Raw genomic sequence first — 21,549 nt, forward strand, 5'->3', positions numbered from 1 at the left:
ACAGCTTGTAAATACAGAGACAGAGATACTGACCAGCGTCCTCCTGGCCTTCATCAGGGTCACAGTGATTCCATTCACAGTCACGTAGAGCTTTCTCAGGTAGGACAACCCTGGCATTCCTCTCTCCTCATTCTTCCCCTCCACTGAGAACCAGGGACCTGCACAGGAAGCATACACACAGGTCACTGTCTGCTACGTGCAGTAACTGGGTTTCTTAAACAGTGGGGCTGAACAATTTGGACTTTTGAACTAATTGCGATTTTTCTGCCAGATATTGCAATTAGGATTTGATTTTAGCTAAAGTTCAATATTCAGATACAGATAAAACATCTCATGGAGAATTATAATATGAGACACCATCAAAACTGCTCTGTATTCTCATGCAAGGATGAGAACATGGATATGAATTGCCAGCAACAAGTGTTCAGTCAAACACAGAACATTTATCACAAAAGCTATTCCAACAAACAATTCCAATAATAACTAGCGAGCCATTTTTGCACGCCTATCTGCGAAACCCTTAAAATATAAAAATTTTCACCAGGCCTGATGCGTGTGCAAAGTTTGGTGAGTTTTTGAGAATGGGAATTCATTGCACGGAAAAATCAAGTGTAATAATAATAATAGTAATAATAATAATAATAATAATAATAATAATTCCTTCAGTTTCAGCAGGGCCTTCACCAGCCGATATTAGTCGGCGCTCGGGCCTTAAATATCTGAAATATATAACTATAACTGAAATGTCTGATATGCCTCAGTTCAATAGCAGCATCTACAAATTACACCTTCTACACTCATATCAAATGAAGTCATGAAAAATAAATGAAAGATCCACTGAAAATAGGACATTTCTGACAACAGCATGTGATATGTAACATTATTCCAGCATTTATCTTGTGAAAAAACAGTAAATAATAATAATAATAATAATAAAAAAAGCACAACACTATATATAGAACACATAACACATGTAACACATATACAAAACACATCACATTAAGACACCCACATAGACATGTCAAAGTCTCAACCAGAGCAACAATTTTTAGACAGTGACATGAAAACATTGTGTTCAGGTGCAATGGAAATAAAAGACACCTACCTGTGGTGTTCTTGCAGGTTCTGGCCAGGGTGTAGGTACATGTTCCCATGAAGCTGTAGAACTTTTTGTCAAACGTGTTGTAGTGAGGATCTCCAGACACCACACAGTCCTGAGAGCCTGAGGGAGAGGGTCACACACACACACAATGTCAGCTAGCTCCAACACAGCTGCAGTTACTCCAGTCACAATTAAGCAACATTGAATAACTTGCATTTGGGAGCTGTCATTCTGTTCTGGTAACAACAGCTGTCCTGTTAAAAATAAAGGCCGAATATGCCCCAAAAAATAATCTTAAAAAAATAAATAAATAAATCATCCCCTGCCCTGCTTTATAGTCTATTTTACTCTATATGGGACCATAATTTACAAGATGCACATCATGCTGTATTGAAGAAGTCTTGAAACTAGCAATTGGGACCATAAACTCATTAGGAATGATTATACTAAGTTAATAAATCAAGTGAGAAGCAGGGTCATTTTCTCATAGACTTCTGTAAAATTGGACTTCTTTTTGCAGCCAGTGCCCCCTGCTGGAAATTAGATAGACTGCAGGTTTAAGGAACTTCCGCATTGGCTTCATTTTTTTAGAGCTGAAGGTTATCGCTTGAGGTTGCTTATCTTCCTCCAAACTTTGAGCCTTGTTATCATCATACTGTACCAAGTAATTATAGAATAGGTACCTAGTACTTTAAATATATCAACAGTATTAGATTCCCACATTTTTAAGCGCTTATTCCCTGACATCACACCTTGTTCCGTTGTACCTACAGTACATGCATGTATGGTTACTGTACAGGCTGGCACACTGTTAGTACAAAGAATTACATGCTGTACTCTAAAGCCTTACCAGTGATACCTCCCACAATTTATTTGCATTCAGTTTTGAATTCATGAATTTTGGTTCCAGACAACATCTTCTGCTAGGCTGTGACAGTGAGATGCCAAGTACCGTATAATTCATATACCCAGTTCAGTTACGTGGTGGGTGTAGACTTACCAGTGGGATAGCAGCCCAGCTCTCCATCCTGGTGTTTACACTCGTGCATTGGGGGACATTCAGAGGCCACGCAGGTAACGAAGGGAGCATCGCACTTACACTTCAACATACAGTCTGCCTGATAAAACTCGTCTCCAGGCTGTGAGACACACACACACACACACACACACACACACACACACACACACACACACACACACACACACACACACACACACACACACACACACACACAAAATTGTGTTAGCAGGATGAAGTTCATATCAAAGGCCACAATATCCTCAAAATGCAGAAATGTCTTCTTTCAAACCAACTTCATCGTACCTCATAATACTGGCCGTTGTATTTGCAGCCACAAGAACTCTTCCTGACGCACTTGCCGGCACTCAGGACGTAGCCAGGATCACACACACAGCTTTCAGAGCAGGGCCCACCGCAGGAGGGAGGTTTCCCAGTACACGTCTCCTGACAGGGGTCTGCACAGGGCTCATAGTGGCTGTTTGGGCCGCAGTCCAGAGCTAGGGGGGAGGATGGGAGGCTGAAGTCAGTGATAGTGCTGGGCAAAGAAGCATATGCTGAAACCAGGGCCTGTTTTTATATCAAGTGTAGTATCAAGATTTGAAATATAGGCAGCATGTTTAATGTGTAGGTTATAGGCAAATAACAAACTAAAAATTATGCCAAAATTAATTAAAACTCATAATAAATGTTAGCCTAGAAATCTAGACGCACCCTAGCGGCAGCAAAATTATTTTGCAGCCAGTGGGGTCTAGGCACTCTCCGTTGACTTGCGAGCTGGAAAAACCAAACTCTGGTCAGGCCAATCACATCGTGTATAGAGTCAGTGGGCGGGCTTATGGCTGCTGCTGCTGGGAACAGCAGTCTTCTGGAAGACTTGGAGTTAAGCTTTTCTTTGAGAAAAGAACAAAGAACGGCACTGAAGTCATTCTTAAAAAAGGAAGATGTGATCGGAGTTTTGCCGACCGGATACGGCAAAAGTTTAATCTATCAGCTATAGCTTCTCTTCCTTCTTCGTTGCTCTGCCTGGTTGTAGCGCTATCCTATTGCGTACAGAGAGAATTTGAGAGACAACCGTTTATCCCACCCCTCGGATTGTGCCCTGTCAATGGTGAGTTCACAGACCCAACATCTTGATGTGCGTCTGGCTTGTCAGGCTAAATAAATGTACAACAACACCATAAATGTAGCCTATATGAAAATTAAAATAGTGATAATTTGCCTCAGCTGTGAAATGCTCCTATTATCCCCACACAACCACATCTTTCTACTTATATCTACTATATCTATCCACATTTCTCCCGTTAACACTCACGGCAGAAGGTGTTATTCCTCCAGGGTCCGATGTTCACCCCGCGGTCCTGGCATTCGTTGACGTAGGCTTCTATGGCTTCACACAGAACGGGCTTGGCTCCATCCAGCGCACACAGGTCAAAGACACAGTCCCTGAAGTAATTCTGAAGACACACACAAGGTTTGTTGAGTTACAATGCTTCATTCTGTCTCTTTGTTTTCAACCACAAATTCTAATTTCAGTCTCCCTCGTGTTTTGGTTTTCTATTTTAATTGTAGTGCTTGTATTTTATTGCACGTGGGTACGCTAAAAGTAGGGCTGTATATTCGATTCTCCAATTAAAATCAAACTTTGTTTGAGTGATCTGGTATTGAACAATAAAATCCGGAAATCGATCTTTTATTATCCACATGACCGTGGATGTGGTGAATTTAGGGTTGCTTTTGGGTTGCTTAATTTACAGAAAAAGTTCTCTGAGAAGAAAAACTGATATAGTTAGTGAAATGTCCCTAACATAACGAATATCGAATCAGAAATGTAATCAAATCGTGATCTTGTGAACCGGAATACGGAAATCATTGGGGATACACAGCCCTACTAAAGTTCTCACAACATCAACAGAAGTAACTGCTTCACATTTGTGTGTGTGTGTGTGTGTGTGTGTGTGTGTGTGTATGTGTGTGTGTACTTACATTTGGGTTGACTTTGGGGTGGCACACAGCGAAGGGACCCTTTTTGTCCAGCAGGATGCCACAGTATCCAGAGCTCTCAAACACTTCTTGGTCTCCATCACACTCAGGGATGGTGGTGTTGGGTTTCTTATTACACCTGCAGGCACAGACACTCTGTTAGAGGAGCTCTCTGTGTGTTGTTAGTTAGTTTTTGTCCCTAGTGATTATAATAAAGGGGTAACTGTACCTACAGTGTTTGTTTAGTATAAAGACCCAACATATTCAATATTAAATTAATAAAAAGAGATTATGTAATAAATAATCCAAAAAAGTAATACTTTTAAAAACAGTCTGTATATATGTCTTGTTTGTAGAAATTATATTTGTATGTTACTCACTCTGAATCAGTGTTCCAGCTGTGTCCAAAGTCATTGGCATTGTTGGTCAACGATCCATCTGGTTTACGGAAGTCATCTTTGGCATCTCCATCGTAATCTCCACACAGGCCACACAGCTGGTTCTCATAGCTGCAGAGTACAAGAAATGATCTACACGTTAGGGATTTGTGGAAGTGAGAGCAACAATTCAGTTAGAGCTACATCTCTCTACTCCTCCACCATGTCCAAGAGTTTGTGACTTATTCCAACCAAGTACTAGTGTTTTCACTGATTATTCCCAAACTTCCATTGGAAATGGGATTCTGTGTGGGGGTCGGGGTAAGAATGTAAAGACACAGCAACTCTTCAGTCCTAACTCACTCTTTGATCACTTTGATGTCCATGAAGTGGTTTCCATCGTAACGAACAGTCACACCAAAGTCCATGGATACAGTGTAGAACTTTCCTGACTTGAACACAGAGACACCAGGGGCCGGAGACACTGGCACGTTTACATTGGTCCCATTCACCTGTGTGGGGAAAGCAGGTGAAAATAACATAATGGGTGATTATCAAGGAAATAGAAATATTAAAAACTGTCTATGTATACAATCTTACATGTTAAAATAACAATGAAAATAACAACAACAATAACTTCCTGCGTTGCTCCCGAGCCTCCCATAATAACTACTAGGCCTCTAGAGGCCGCCATCTCTATAAACATAAATATAGGTCCTAATTGTTGCTGCAAACGACCTATGTGGGTGTTTTTCAGGGTAGGAGTCAGGACAGCTTCTCTTGTAAATATGTCACGCTGCCATCCTATCTGTTACAAATCTGTGTTTGTTCCTCCCCTCATTTCTTACCTGCACAGTGCCACCTTTGAGGATGGAGATCTTCAACATGCGCACATATACATGTACGGCCTTCACATAGGAGATGGTGGGCGTGTTAAAGCGATGTTCATTGTCGGCATGGACCTCAAAGTATGGCAGAGTCGTTGTATTGCAGGGTCCAGACATCAAGTAGCTGCAGTTGCCCATGAAATTGTAGTTGCGTTTGTCAAAAGTGGTGTAGTGGGGATCACCACTCGCTACGCATGTGGATGTACCTGAGGTATGAGAAACTACTTTAGCAGTTGTTATGTTACTGGTATGTTTCAGTGATTTAAATATTAAAATTGTAACAAAACACCAGTCTTTAGAATACAGCAGATAGTAACAACAGGTCATTTGGGACCAAATTATTAGGATGACATTACCTTTAGGATAGCAGCCTGAAACACCATTGACCTCGCGGCACTCTTCAGTAGGGTCACAGGAGTTATCAACACATTCCAAAGAGTAGTTCCCTGCACAGCGACACAGCTTTGAGCAGCCATCTCCAAATATGATCTCGCCAGGCTAAAACACAATTGAACAAAGGATCAATAGTTGCAGGGTGCATTGTGTGTCACAAGAACTACACAGAACAATCTTTTTCTCATGTAATGTCTTACAATTATATATTTTTCCTTAACAGGAATGCATGCATATGGGTATATCTGACCTCATAATAGTTATTCTGGCCGTCCAGACAGCCACATTTCTCCAATGGCACACAGTGCCGTCCTTTGAAGACAAACCCTGGTTTGCAGAAGCAGCCACTGATACAGGAGCCAGAACAGTTGGTGGAGGGTTCCATACAGGTGGGGATACAAGCTGCGCCACATTCTATATAATCTGCATCAGGAGGGCATGGTTCTGTACAGCACAGAGGAAACAAGTTGGTTGAATAAAAATGGGAAAACAGACGTATGAAAGAAAGAAAGAAAGAAAGAGAATTAAATGAAGTATTAGTGTAAAACTCAAAACCCAAACTTTGATAATTAATGTCATACTTGGTGGCTTGGCTGTAGTTGGTCCAGGAGTTGTTGGTTTAGGTGTAGTTGGTCCTGGAGTTGTTGGTTTAGGTGTAGTTGGTCCTGGAGTTGTTGGTTTAGGTGTAGTTGGTCCTGGAGTTGTTGGTTTAGGTGTAGTTGGTCCTGGAGTTGTTAGAAAGAATGCAGGTTTAAGGCACTTCCACATTGACTTCACTTTTCCGAGCCAGAGGTACTCATTACCAGGGGCAGGACTTGAAGGGGGGCACGGGTTGGCACTGCCCCCACCAATCCATTGGGCTAGAGTGCTGTCATTCTCACACTTGTGTTTTCCATTGGATCAGAGTACTGTCACTTGGCTGACTGCTCTGCCAATCTTCCCAGCCCTTGTCACATGACCAATTAATATTTCCATGATGACTATCCAAAATTCTGATACCATGGAACCAGCACTGGAATTATATATATATTTTTTTTTAATTGGCAGACTGAGCTGTCAGCACCAAGCTGACACTGTCTATTTAAGTTTTTTGGAATGCTTGACTAAAATGTTTCAATGTGTGTGTGTGTGTGTGTGTGTGTGTGTTTTATACCCAGAGGACGACATTCATATTCTCCGTCGTGTAGCTGGCAGCTCTCAGTGGTTGGCTTACAGCTGCTGTTGTGACACCGGATCAAACCTCCGCTGTGACACACACACTTCTGCTCACAACCCTCCAGATACCAGTTATCATCCACCTGACACACACACACACACACACACACACACACACACACACACACACACACACACACACGATGAACAGTCATACACAATACAATTTAATTACATCAAGCCTCCACAAAAACGTCATTGTTCAACAATATTGTTGAGTATGTGCTTGAAACATTCATACTTAGAGGAAATGCTATAGAGTTATATAGAGAATTATAGAGCGTGGTCTAGAACTACTCTGTGTGTAAAGTGTCCTGAGATACCGCCTGCTATGATTTGACAATATAAATAAAATTGAATTGAATGTGATTTCAGTGACTCGGAGCACTCACAGGGTGATAGGATCCACTGGGGTCCACGCAGCCACAGTCTTTCAGGGACACACACTTGTCGTTGCTGAGGATGAAGCCCGGCTTACACTCGCAGCCCTCCACACACACGTCCTCGCAGCCGGGGGGTCCGGACACACCCAGACACGTCTCCGGACACGAACTCACACACAGGGAGTAGGAGCTGTTGGGAGGACAGGCCAGGGCTGCATGGAGGAACAGAGGGACGGAGAGATGGAGGGAGGGATAGATGACGGACAGAGGCAGGGTAGGAAGGTAGGAGGAATGGATTGAGGAGGGGTAGCAGGATGAACCAAAGGAGGGTAGGATAGCCAGAGGGATATGTAAAAGGAGGGACAGAAGGATTAAGATAAGAATGAAAAGATGATTAATGGGTTTATAGCCACACCTCTTAAGTTGCTAAAAATCAAATCCAGTACATTTTTTTTTGTCTGTTATTGAAGAAAAAATAAGTCGACAGTGATCCCTGAAATGTAACTACAGCAATAGAGTCAAAGAACTGTATTTGAATATATGGAACTATTGATGGGTAACCCCTGATCCACTTCCTCCTTCCCAGCCACGGCGACAAAAGTTACGTTTAGACACCAAAACAACCAAGTTCATGGTTTGGATTAAAACACTCGCGAGGAACGAACATGCGTTTCCTGGGTGAAAGTATTAAGGTTAGATTTTGCTTAACTTCTGGCTGTAGCTGTATTCTCTCTAGCCACAACCCCCTTCTATTGATGATGTATCACTTCCTTGCTTTTAACCTATAGGCTTACACACTGATAGAGAACCACACTCCCATTCATTAGTGGAACACTCTATATGTGAGCAGACTATGCTGACAATGACCCTGAAGAACAACTATTTCAGTTCAGTGGTCATTTTAACGGCATATTGCCATGTCAAATAAAGGCATTTGAATTTGTTCTACTGTGTGCCTTGGCTTGTTTTTAAAGGAGAGTTGCATTTGAGACAGATTCTACCCGTGCAATAAAGCCTTCACATGATGGAACAGACAGTGAATGTCTTTGGAAGAAAAAGGAAGTTTGTGAAATTAAAGTGCTCAAGACTTACGACAGAAGCTTGGAGTCCTCCACGGGTGGACTTTGGCTCCGGCGCTCTGGCAGGCGTCGGTGTAGGCCTGGAGCTGGTCACACAGCACATGCTGCTGGCCTTGGAACTGGCACATGTCATACACACAGCTCTGGAAGAACGGAGTGGGATTCACCACGCTGATACACTCCCTGGAACAGAGGCAAACACTCAGAGGGTCCAACGCTAGGTTTGTAACCAAACATTTAACTCACCATTCAAATTACGCTTTCAACATCAGGACACGATTCTCACCATTTTTTTAACAGAATGAGCTGCAGACAAATGACTGAAAGCTACTCCCTTTTAACTGTCCAAAACAACAGATGTGTCCTCTTATCAAAAGTGCAACTGAAATTTATTTCATCTTAAATAAAAAATAATTAAATAAAAAATAAAATCACTGAATAAATATTTAAAATAAATCTCTTCAGATAAATAAACTGAGAACACAGTGACGTCTGAAGTCCAACAAGTGAAATCTAAAGTAGATTAAAAACTGTATCCCTATTCATTTTTTATCTCAAGCGGTTGTAATCTTTACATGTTTATATCGATTTTTAACCGATTCACGATGCATCGTTCCATCCCTATCCAGCCATAACTAATGGCATGCTGCTGATTTCACTGCATATATGAAATACATGAAACCACCTCCTAAACAACCCAAAGGGAGAGATTGATATTAGGGATTCAAAACGCATTTTCATAAACCAAAGACAGAGAAAAAAAAACTAGGGTCAGCGCATTTTCGTTAACATACACACTGGAGATTATTTAGATATATATATATATATATATATATATATATATATATATATATATATATATATATATATATATATATATATATATATATATATATATATATATATAAAATCACAATACTTATGTCACAATATTATGCCATTTTAAACATATTCTGCGAGATTTTGTTTGATTATTACTACTTCAAACGACGTCCCCCAAAATAAAAACTTGTCAACATCTGCTTTTATCTAAAAACCATCTAGTTGACTGAAAAAGCTTATTATTTTATTATTCTAGTACCAAGAAGTTAAATTCCCATGTGCAATTTATATAATAAAGGTATACACATTTGTACTTTTTTTTCCCCCAGAAACTGCAAATATGATTAATACATGTATCTTGTGTTGTTCTTTCACAGAACTAAAATGACTAGCCTATAGAAGTGTAAAAAGAATGATTCCATGGGACATACGTGAGGGAACTCCGGTATATTCTATCTTATAAAGGGTCTGTGGTTGGAAAGAAAGATTAAAGCCTCTGCCCTCTGGTAGCTACTGCCCTGCTGTGCAGATCTTTCAATTTAAATGTGAATCCCAGCAGGGTGATGCCTTCAGCTCATGTCCCTCTGAACAGTACAACTCTCTGCAGTCTAAAGGCTGATTCATGGTTCTGAGAAGGCTCCACGCAGAGCTTTCTCTGTAGCCTACTTAAGTGGCCTGAAGTTTATACTTGTGCGTTAGTGTGTGTGTGTTGACCTCTTTAAGAGAATAGCAGGGCCGGTGTGTGTGTGTGTGTGTGTGTGTGTGTGTGTGTGTGTGTGTGTGTGTGTGTGTGGGGAGTGTGTGGTAGAGCGAGTGAGAGAGTGACGGCGATAAGCTTCGGAGCGACTCTAGAGTCATAGTGAGAGAAACAAAGTGTCTCCCCTGTTCTTTCTGACCACGGTGGGAAATCTGGAGCAGGAGAAGTTAACCCTCTCCTTGATTTCATGTTGTTTACGGAGAAGGAGAACCAGGAAATGAATCGTTGGAAATGCAACGCTATCAAGCCACGGTCGAGCGGACCAATCACAGTTGTTGCAGTCTGCGTCGCCGCAACGTGTAGTTACATTTTTCGAGAGGTGCACGTCAGGCTACGTCGTAGGGTCCATGTCTCTACGTACCTATGTACGTACCCACGGTGTGGATTTACCACAGAAGCATAAACCGGCCTTAACAGCTATAACAGGTCAATAATTAGGTTAAAAAGCTGCTTTCTTACCTGAAGGGTCCAGCAGGGTCTTTGAGTTTGCCACATTTGTCTGGCTTCACCACCTCAGCCTCCAGTTTGGGGTCACAGTCTGGGTTGGGCCCGGTGCCTTGGCTACACCTGAACAATACAAACACAACACCAGGTCACATTCTATTTCACTTATCCTCAGGAGTTAATTCTTTGTAGGGCTGGGCAATATGAAAAAATTTAAATAAAATAAATCCTGTGATATCGCGACAATATTGTAGGGATGAGAATTGGTGCTTTCACAAAACATTAACACTGAGATTTGTGGTATATAATCATCAGTAATGTGGATATAATGACTAAGTGGGTAAAGGCAAATAATAGAACAGCTAGAACAGTCTGGTAAGTTCAGAACATCACATTACTGTAATCCAGCCTTTCAAACCAGACTTGCGTCATATTACCATATTCAAAATCTAAGACTATATCTAGTATCACAATATCTATACAATATTGATATAATGCCCAGCCCTAATTGTATAATAATACTTTCTCTACAAAATATAATTAACATTCTTGCAAAAAAATATTTTTTGGTGTTAAAAATGTCCCATTGCACACAAGTATAAATCCATACATTGCGTAGCTTATATCATTTGTTTTATTGTCATTTCCCAGAGTTCAGGTTATAGAGCCCAGTCACATGTACCTCCATCACATGCTTGAGCTTCATGGGACTCTCCAGGGAAGTCTTAAGGAAAGTCTCAGATTCCAGCACTGAAATGAAAATGTAAAACTCACGAGTCATCCTCGTCTTCTTTTGTCTGCCAGCTGTTGCCGAAGTCGTTGACGTTGCCTCCCAGAGTGCCATCTGGCTTGGTGAAGTCGTTGTTCGGGTTCCCGTCGTAGTCGCCGCAGAGGCCGCACATCTGGTCATGGTAGGAGCTGCCGGGACGGGGAGGAAGAGAAAACGGGATTAGGAGATGGAGAGGAATGTCTTAAGAAGACTTAAAAGTTTAAATAGTGTCTGGCTCTTTAATGGAATTCTATAAACAATAGAGACAGAATGCTGTGATACTATTAATCAGGGAACCATCAATGGAAGACATAGAAGCAAAGTATTAAGAATGTTGGCAGGATTTGTTAAAAACAGCAGATCTGTATGACGTTTGAACTACAGATTGGACAGATGCCGAGGTGATTACTTAGGCAGTTTTCATGAAATACACAGAGACTAAACTGCAGTTTATAGCTCTTATTAGCTGCACCCAGCCGGTGTCATTCTGTCTTTCAGGGCCTCTTTCATTCAGATTCCTATTTCCTGTCTAAATTCTTTTAGTAGTTCATCATTTCAGCGAAAGAAATGAGGACTGAGAACGGATCCACAGCTACATTAATTTGTAAAAATATGCACGCATCGCATCCGGAAGCACAATGGTTCACATGTGTTTCCACACATTGATTTGAGATTGAGACTATTACATTACTAACCTGGGAACTGAGATCTGGGCGTAATGGTTTCCGTCCCAGCGCACCCGGAGGCCGAAGGGCGTCTGCAGGGTGATGTACTGGCCGGCCAGACTGAGAGAGATGAGAGGGGAGGGGGAGTGAGGGAGGGCCACGCGCAGTCCGTTCACCTGAAGGGAGGGAAGGAAGAAAAAACGAGGGTCAACAGAAGCTACAGGTACCAGTTTTTACATACACATGTGTTACATATTTACAGTTTCCTGTCAGCTTATCCAACTCAAAGCTATTTATTGACATAGTCCCAACCAGAGTTTGATTACGTGGGAGCCAGTGGGAGCTGAGCTCCCATAGAAAGAGGATGAGCTCCCATGAAAGCAGTAAAATCATACACCTGTGGGGGTCTCTAAAAATCATCAGCACCATTATTTAAATCACAAATAAAGCACTTTTCCCAAACACACGGAGCTCTGAAGCAGACCTGTGCGTCGCTTAGTGTCCACTCTCGCTGTAAAAATAGAGATGAGCAGCGCGCCTTCTGTCCGTAGTCTGTGCAGCTTCAGGTTTATAATGGACGCGCTCTGCTGTCGACATGCTGCGGCAAACGTTCCGCGTTTGTGCTCCGTGTATTTCTGCCGTAGTTTCGGATTTCCACCTCCGATGTAGAGCGGCGTTCAGCCACTTCCCTAAACTTTGTCTCATTCAGAGACCAGAGACCCAAACGGGACTCGGGAGTCTGTCAGAAGGTCTGAGATCTACCGCATCAGCAGAGCAATCACATAATACACAGCAGACTATGGTGCAGGTAGATTATTTTCTGAAATATTGTGACTTTATTCTTGTAATAGCCTATTATCACTTTATTTTTCACCAAATATCACAACTCCTCCAAATCTCAGAGAGCACAGATGGGATATATTTAGAATGTGCACAAAGTTTTGAACATGAGCAGAAATCTTGCTCAAACACATCTGAAATATTACAGTCCAGGAGTTTATTAATTCATTAAAATTAATAAATGTATCTTTGAGGTGAATAATTGTCATATGCACATTTAAGGAGGTTACTTCCTCAACAAATGACGCAAAAGAGGAGGGAGGAGTAAATGATGCTAGGCTACATGTGTGCTGACTCAGATATAATTAGAAAAGTCGATCTACAGGAGAATAAATAGCAATACAGAATGCCTGAGAGCCTTATTGTAATATATTCCATTATGTTTTTATATTTTGATTGTAAACTATGTTTCCCTTTACATAAAGACATTTCCAGCATACATTGATTCAGAAAAAGGTAAATAGGTGCATACAAATTCACCAGAATGCAGGAAATGAAATGTTTAATGCTCAAAATTTGCTGCTCATAGACTTTTTTTTATTATTTTTTTTTTATTTAAAGAGACCCCCCACAAAGATGAAATCATAATTCGAACCCTGGTCCCAACAGTTACAGAGAAGCAATGAAAATCTTAGATCTCAGGGTCCCTCCAACAATGCTCATTAAATATGTCTAAAAAGAAAATCACGCAAGTAAAAACAATGGGAATCTAAGATATAAAATAGTGCAGAAGTTAAAATATAAGGATAAAATATATACCATAGACTATAAAGACAATCATTTATATTTGTGGTGTACAGTAAATGCAAACTAAATAAACTGAATTTAAACAGGAAAGTAGTAGATGCACTGTGTATGTAGTATATGAATTAATAAATATAATTATATAACTAACAATTATTTTCATTGTTTGGTTTATAAAATGCCAGAAAATGTCAATCAGAAGACGTCCTCTAATGTCTTGTTTTGTCCACAACTCAAAGATGTTCAGTTTTCTGTCACAGAGGAGAAACTAGAACATATTCACACTTAACAAGCTGGAATCTGAGATTTAATAAATAGTCTAAATAGTTGGCCATTCATTTAATAGTTGACAACTGCGTTGTAAAAAACGCAAATCAAAAGTATATGAATACACATAAATAAAAACCCAGCACACAAGATAAGATAAGATAAGATGACGGAGTAAAGACACTGAGGATGTGTGGACAGATCAAACAGATGAGTACAGGAGACGATGAGGAGGAAGAGCGTGGATAGATCTCTGGGATTATGGCATTATAAAGAGATAAAGGTCAAGGAACAAGGGATACGATCAGATAAGAAAAGGTGAAGAGAACAAGAGACAGGCTTTGGGTTGTGATGTCATTCACCCTGAAGATTAAGCTATAGAGAGACGGAGTGACAGCGGGTGTGTGCGTGGCACATGTATATTCCCATTAGGGGTGGGTGTGTGGAGGGGGATCAAACATCGTATGCAGCGTGATAAAAAACGATTTTTAAAATTGATTCTTTTCCCTAGAATAGATATTTTAGTGTATTTTTTACCAATGATTCACCTGTATATGGTACAGCTAGACCTGTAACAATTATTACATAATCAACGTTTCTTTGTTTAACTGCAATTCATTGCTAACATTAGCTAAGGTCTTAAAGTGTATGATTGGTAATTGTTGATTTTGTTGAGATTTTTATTATTTATTATAAAATATATAATATTATTTAATATAATAATAATAAATATATAAAATTTTATTATGGTAATAAAGAGGCGTGGTTTACTTCATAGGTTGTGTAAAACTCAACCTATTTTCATTTATATATCCGATTACAATGTCACACAGCTCTGTTACACTTATGCTAGTAGATCGTTGATCAGCTGTTTCTCCGTGAAGAGAGAGAGAGAAAATGGTGTGCAACATCAGCTGTTTTTCCGAAAGGGATAGTCAACAAGTCGGCTCTTTAGATCAAATTGTGGTCACTACGTATTTTCTTGTCTTTGATTTTGGTAGTTGTTGTGTTTGGTGTAGTTTCATCGTCCATACGACTCTGTGATTTACTTTTGTCGGGTCCCCTTCATGGAATGGATGATTAAGTTAGACTGGATGTTTTCTGTTGAGATGCTGAAGCATTGACGTCGTGCTATTATTGTGGTAAGCTAGTTTGATTTTGCAGTAGACACGCTGTACAGAATTTTCGTTTTAATTACGTTTGAACTGATTCCAAACTTTAGACACTTTCTGTCATTTTCTCCAGCCTGTCTCTTCTCTTAGCCCCTCACTATTTACCCTCTTTTCTTCATTTAGTAATCTGCGCCGTCAGTCTTCATGGCTTCATGTGTCGCCAGCAGCGTCGGCCCGGTGTGCGACAGTAATAATCATCCGTGCGGAAACACCGTGAGCGATACAACGTTGGTAACACTGATTAAACGAAGCTTGCAAGGCAAATTATTTTGCATTGAGGATTTTTGTAATCAAATTATTCAAGTTACTCGAGGAATCGTTTCAGCCCTACATGACAGTGATATCAATCAATTGTTCTGCAAAATTTGGAATTGTTACAGCTCTAGGTACCGCCGATGGCGACTACATCGTAACAGAGCGAAAGCAGAAAATGCAGAAAATCTGTGTTACGTTCTTTATGAATGAAATAAATGTCAGACTGACTGACTGACATGTGATGTGCATTCTTCTTAGAAAACAACTAGTTTTTAGAAATGTCTCCTGATCTATTGTCTCTAGGAGTGTATTATTCAACTTTAGATTTTCTTAACCCTTGTGTTGGCTTCGGGTCAAATTTGACCCGTTCTTCAAAGTTTCTTTATCAGAAATATCTACTGCCACTCAAAATAATAAAATGGTTTGAAAACAGTATCCTGACTAAACATTGACATACACCAGTCAGTGATAATCCATCAACATATATTCATCTGATCTTCACTATAGGGAAAATAATTAATAATTTCTGCTTATTTTACTCCCCGAAATGAGGTATAATTTAATGTACAGTAAATTAAGTTTATTGACCATAAATTGAAAATATAAGTGTAAAACTAGTGGTTAATGAGTTGGAATGAAGTTGGCTAGAAGGTGCAAAATAGAATTGGGTGATCATTTTTACTTTATGCTTCATAAAAAGGCAAAACAGTCAACACGGGGGTTAAGGGAGGAAAAGAAAATCATAATACTCAATACTATCGAATCGCGATACTTCTAGAATTGCAATGAAGGAAAATCGCAATACAAATCCAATCGGCACCCATGTATGTTGAAAGAATCGAATCGGGACAAAAGCCCATGGTCCCAGCCCTAATACACATGTTGTGCCCAGTCATCCTCAGTGATACTGACAGCTTGTAAATACAGAGACAGAGATACTGACCAGCGTCCTCCTGGCCTTCATCAGGGTCACAGTGATTCCATTCACAGTCACGTAGAGCTTTCTCAGGTAGGACAACCCTGGCATTCCTCTCTCCTCATTCTTCCCCTCCACTGAGAACCAGGGACCTGCACAGGAAGCATACACACAGGTCACTGTCTGCTATGTGCAGTAACTGGGTTTCTTAAACAGTGGAGCTGAACAATTGAACATGGATATGAATTGCCAGCAACAAGTGTTTTTCTTTTAATAAGCATGGGACATTGAACAGTCTGAACTGAATACTTCTTCCACCACTGGATCTGTGCATGTGTCATCTGAATGTGCTCGCAATTGGACTGTTTGTGTAAGAGCTGTGACAGGTTGAGATTTTTGCAACAATTTTTAGACAGTGACATGAAAACATTGTGTTCAGGTGCAATGGAAATAAAAGACACCTACCTGTGGTGTTCTTGCAGGTTCTGGCCAGGGTGTAGGTACATGTTCCCATGAAGCTGTAGAACTTTTTGTCAAACGTGTTGTAGTGAGGATCTCCAGACACCACACAGTCCTGAGAGCCTGAGGGAGAGGGTCACACACACACAACGTCAGAGTAGCTCCAACACAGCTGCAGTTACTCCAGTCACAATTTAGCAACTTTTTTTGTTTGTTAACATTGAATAACTTGCATTTGGGAGCTGTAGTTCTGTTATGGTAACAAAACAATATTTTTTTGTAATGACGTACCCAAAAGTCACCTTCCAGTAACGTGTTGTTACAACTGAGTATCATGTTTCAGCTTTACAGAGCTAGGACAAGCTAACGCTCGCGCTAGCTAGCTTAATTAGCAAGGTGCACGTGTAATTCAGAATGAAATGCCGACTCCTTAGTTTCTTTTAGTACAACCGAACACTGAACGAGACATTGTAGGAGAAGAAGTGAAGTTCTAAGACGAAAATACAGACAACACCCACAGGCCACAACACCGTGGTAGTGAGTGACTTGTCACTCAATCATAAGGTAACGTTAGCCACGCCCCTTAATCATCCCTGCCCGGTGCCCGGATAGCTCAGTTGGTAGAGTGGGCGCCCATATATAGAGGTCAACTCCTCGATGCAGCAGGCCCGGGTTCGACTCCGGCCTGCGGCCCTTTGCTGCATGTTATTCCCCCTTCTCTCTCCCCTTTCTGTCCTGTTAAAAATAAAGGCCGAAAATGCCCCAAAAAATAATCTTAAAAAATAAATAAATAAATCATCCTCTGCCATGCTTTATAGTCTATTTTACTCTATATGGGACCATACTTTATAAAATAAACATCATGCTGTATTGAAGAAGACTTTAAACTAGCAATTGGGACCATAAACTCATTAGGAATGATTATACTAAGTTAATAAATCAAGTGAGAAGTAGGGTCATTTTCTCATTGACTTCTGTAAAATTGGACTTCATTTTGCAACCAGTGCCCCCTGCTGGAAATTAGATAGACTGCAGGTTTAAGGAACTTCCGCATTGGCTTCATTTTTTTAGAGCCGAAGGTTACCACTTGAGGTTGCTTATCTTCCTCCAAACTTTGAGCCTTCTTATCATCATACTGTACCAAGTAATATTAGAATAGGTACCTAGTACTTTAAATATATCAACAGTATTAGATTCCCACATTTTTAAGCACTTATTCCCTGACATCACACCTTGTTCTGTTGTACCTACAGTACATGCATGTATAGTTACTGTACAGGCTGGCACACTGTTAGTACAAAGAATTACATGCTGTACTCTAAAGCCTTACCAGTGATACCTCCCACAATTTAGTTGCATTCAGTTTTGAATTCATGAATTTTGGTTCCAGACAACATCTTCTGCTAGGCTGTGACAGTGAGATGCCAAGTACCGTATAATTCATATACCCAGTTCAGTTACGTGGTGTAGTAGTGTGGTGGGTGTAGACTTACCGGTGGGATAGCAGCCCAGCTCTCCATCCTGGTGTTTACACTCGTGCATTGGGGGACATTCAGAGGCCACGCAGGTAACGAAGGGAGCATCGCACTTACACTTCAACATACAGTCTGCCTGATAAAACTCGTCTCCAGGCTGACACACACACACACACACACACACACACACACACACACACGCAATTGTGTTAGCAGGATGAAGTTCATATCAAAGGCCGTAATATCCTCAAAATGTAGAAATGTCTTCTTCCAAACCAACTTCACTGTACCTCATAATACTGGCTGTTGTATTTGCAGCCACAAGAACTCTTCCTGACGCACTTGCCGGCACTCAGGACGTAGCCAGGATCACACACACAGCTTTCAGAGCAGGGCCCACCGCAGGAGGGAGGTTTCCCAGTACACGTCTCCTGACAGGGGTCTGCACAGGGCTCATAGTGGCTGTTTGGGCCGCAGTCCAGAGCTAGAGGGGAGGATGGGAGGCTGAAGTCAGTGATAGTGCTGGGCAAAGAAGCATATGCTGAAACCAGGGCCTGTTTTTATATCAAGTGTAGTATCACGATTTGAAATATAGGCAGCAGGCTTAATGTGTAGGTTATAGGCAAATAAACCAAAATATGATGCCAAAATTAATTAAAAGTCATAATAAATGTACAACAACACCATAAATGTAGCCTATATGAAAATTAAAATAGTAATAATTAGCCTCAGCTGTGAAATGCTCCTATTAGCCCCACACAACCACATCTTTCTACTAGGGCTGTAGCGATACACTAATCTCACGATACGATACACGATATTCAGCTCACGATATGATATATATATCACGATATTCAGCCAACGATACGATTCGATATAATTCGATACACTTACATCATTTTCTGAAAGATTTAAAGGGGACAGTGATTTTGGTGACATCTTGTGAGTGTTCCATTTACTTGGATTTAATTAATTGAACTGAAAACTAAAAACATCAATTACACAACATATGTCTCTGACTGGACAGACAGGCTACAGCTTGCAAATGCTGGACAAAATGAATCAAAGATGTGTTGAGAAAATGAGTTCCATTTATTGAAACAGTGCAAACTGTAGCTTACAAGCCTTTGAAAAGTAAATAAAGTGCAGTATTGCAATTAACATTGGAGAGTTAAAAAGTGCAGCAAGTGGCCTGTTCTGAATAGTTTCTTTGACAGCTTTTTTAGCTTGACACTGAACATATGAGGTAGCCAGTCTAGCCACCAGGTAAGTAAACATAGTACCATGGCTTCTCCTCAGAACACACCGAAGAAACGCCGACTTGAGCATACGCTCTGCGCGTGCGCGAAACGTAATACGTCCCCATAGATTGTTTCCCAGAAAATGAAAACCGGCAGCTGATAGGACGAACGCGTCACGTGGTTCTTTTTTCTCCGGAAATTCACAGCCAGACTGTCATGGCGGCTTGTTGAGAATACGATCTCATATTGTACTAAAATAGTTCACCGAAACGTGTTTCTGAAAACATTTTAAGCGAGAAATAGGCCATGCAGTTGCTGAATCTGTCTTCATTTCAGATTGACAAAGGTTAGTTTAAAAGATTTTTGTCAGATTTTGAGAGGCTCATCCGTTTGTCTCGACTGCCCTGTCTCCGACTGAGCATGTCAGGCCGGCCAAAATGAAGGCCGACGGCTCGAAACACACCGAACAGACTCGAGTCACCGACCTCGCCAGACTGTCCAACGGCCGATTATCGGCTCTGTGTGTCAGCGCCCATAGACGTCGGCGTCTGTGTAAAGTTAGTACGGGTAACTTGCTCTACAGCGACACTAGATCACCAAATCGCTCTTCCTGCAACGCGAACGGGAGTAAACACGGGGAATTTGAATGGGACTTATGTATTGATACTCGCAGCTTAAAAATCAATACTTTCTTGGGAAAGAAAATATCGATTTATATCGCAGAATCGATAAAATTGCTCAGCCTTACTTTCTACTTATATCTACTATATCTATCCACATGTCATTTCTCCCGTTAACACTCACGGCAGAAGGTGTTATTCCTCCAGGGTCCGATGTTCACCCCGCGGTCCTGGCATTCGTTGACGTAGGCTTCTATGGCTTCACACAGAACGGGCTTGGCTCCATCCAGCGCACACAGGTCAAAGACACAGTCCCTGAAGTAATTCTGAAGACACACACAAGGTTTGTTGAGTTACAATGCTTCATTCTGTCTCTTTGTTTTCAACCACAAATTCTAATTTCCGTCTCCCTCGTGTTTTGGTTTTTTATTTTAATTGTTGTGCTTGTATTTTATTGCATGTAGGTACGCTAAAAGTAGGGCTGTATATTCGATTCTCCAATTATGATCTGATATTGAACAATAAAATCCCGAAATCAATCTTTTATTATCCACATGACCGTGGATGTCGTGAATTGAGTGTGTGTGTGTGTGTGTGTGTGTGTGTGTGTGTGTGTGTGTGTGTGTGTGTGTGTGTGTGTGTGTGTGTGTGTGTAGTGACTTACATTTGGGTTGACTTTGGGGTGGCACACAGCGAAGGGACCCTTTTTGTCCAGCAGGATGCCACAGTATCCAGAGCTCTCAAACACTTCTTGGTCTCCATCACACTCAGGGATGGTGGTGTTGGGTTTCTTATTACACCTGCAGGCACAGACACTCTGTTAGAGGAGCTCTCTGTGTGTTGTTAGTTAGTTTTTATCCCTAATAATTATAATAAAGGGGTAACTGTACTGAGTCCCAACATATTCAATATTAAATTAATAAAAAGACATTATGCAATAAATAAACCAAAAAAGTAATACTTTTAAAAACAGTCTGTATATATGTCTTGTTTGTAGAAATTATATTTGTATGCTACTCACTCTGAATCAGTGTTCCAGCTGTGTCCAAAGTCATTGGCATTGTTGGTCAACGATCCATCTGGTTTACGGAAGTCATCTTTGGCATCTCCATCGTAATCTCCACACAGGCCACACAGCTGGTTCTCATAGCTGCAGAGTACAAGAAATGATCTACACGTTAGGGATTTGTGGAAGTGAGAGCAACAATTCAGTTAGAGCTACATCTCTCTACTCCTCCACCATGTCCAAGAGTTTGTGACTTGTTTTCATTCCAACCAAGTACTAGTGTTTTCACTGATTATTCCCAAACTTCCATTGGAAATGGGATTCTGTGTGGGGGTCGGGGTAAGAATGTAAAGACACAGCAACTCCTCAGTCCTAACTCACTCTTTGATCACTTTGATGTCCATGAAGTGGTTTCCATCGTAACGAACAGTCACACCAAAGTCCATGGATACAGTGTAGAACTTTCCTGACTTGAACACAGAGACACCAGGGGCCGGAGACACTGGCACGTTTACATTGGTCCCATTCACCTGTGTGGGGAAAGCAGGTGAAAATAACATAATGGGTGATTATCAAGGAAATAGAAATATTAAAAAACTGTCTATGTATACAATCTTACATGTTAAAATAACAATGAAAATAACAACAACAATAACTTCC

At 40.8% G+C, this 21,549-nt stretch overlaps 1 protein-coding gene across 1 annotated transcript in view; it reads right to left on the reverse strand.

Moving 5' to 3' along the window:
- Positions 1–21,549, reverse strand: part of zanl (zonadhesin, like) — an 85,604-nt gene that overhangs the window by 43,843 nt on the left and 20,212 nt on the right. Inside the window, exons 32-57 of the mRNA XM_035993700.1 lie at positions 21,271–21,419; positions 20,905–21,033; positions 20,548–20,683; positions 20,068–20,209; positions 18,313–18,506; positions 18,041–18,179; positions 16,554–16,670; positions 16,116–16,240; positions 11,925–12,070; positions 11,235–11,378; positions 10,476–10,583; positions 8,451–8,620; positions 7,368–7,570; positions 6,914–7,058; positions 6,342–6,485; positions 6,011–6,204; positions 5,724–5,865; positions 5,329–5,573; positions 4,844–4,992; positions 4,484–4,612; positions 4,107–4,242; positions 3,436–3,577; positions 2,427–2,620; positions 2,103–2,241; positions 1,106–1,237; positions 34–158 (exon numbers count right to left, since the gene is read on the reverse strand). Coding sequence (XP_035849593.1) covers positions 34–158; positions 1,106–1,237; positions 2,103–2,241; positions 2,427–2,620; positions 3,436–3,577; positions 4,107–4,242; positions 4,484–4,612; positions 4,844–4,992; positions 5,329–5,573; positions 5,724–5,865; positions 6,011–6,204; positions 6,342–6,485; positions 6,914–7,058; positions 7,368–7,570; positions 8,451–8,620; positions 10,476–10,583; positions 11,235–11,378; positions 11,925–12,070; positions 16,116–16,240; positions 16,554–16,670; positions 18,041–18,179; positions 18,313–18,506; positions 20,068–20,209; positions 20,548–20,683; positions 20,905–21,033; positions 21,271–21,419 — 3,918 coding nt within the window. The remainder of the gene's footprint in view (positions 1–33; positions 159–1,105; positions 1,238–2,102; positions 2,242–2,426; positions 2,621–3,435; positions 3,578–4,106; positions 4,243–4,483; positions 4,613–4,843; positions 4,993–5,328; positions 5,574–5,723; positions 5,866–6,010; positions 6,205–6,341; positions 6,486–6,913; positions 7,059–7,367; positions 7,571–8,450; positions 8,621–10,475; positions 10,584–11,234; positions 11,379–11,924; positions 12,071–16,115; positions 16,241–16,553; positions 16,671–18,040; positions 18,180–18,312; positions 18,507–20,067; positions 20,210–20,547; positions 20,684–20,904; positions 21,034–21,270; positions 21,420–21,549) is intronic.

This window comes from Sander lucioperca, chromosome 17, assembly GCF_008315115.2.
Source record: "Sander lucioperca isolate FBNREF2018 chromosome 17, SLUC_FBN_1.2, whole genome shotgun sequence".
Classification (NCBI taxonomy): domain Eukaryota; kingdom Metazoa; phylum Chordata; class Actinopteri; order Perciformes; family Percidae; genus Sander; species Sander lucioperca.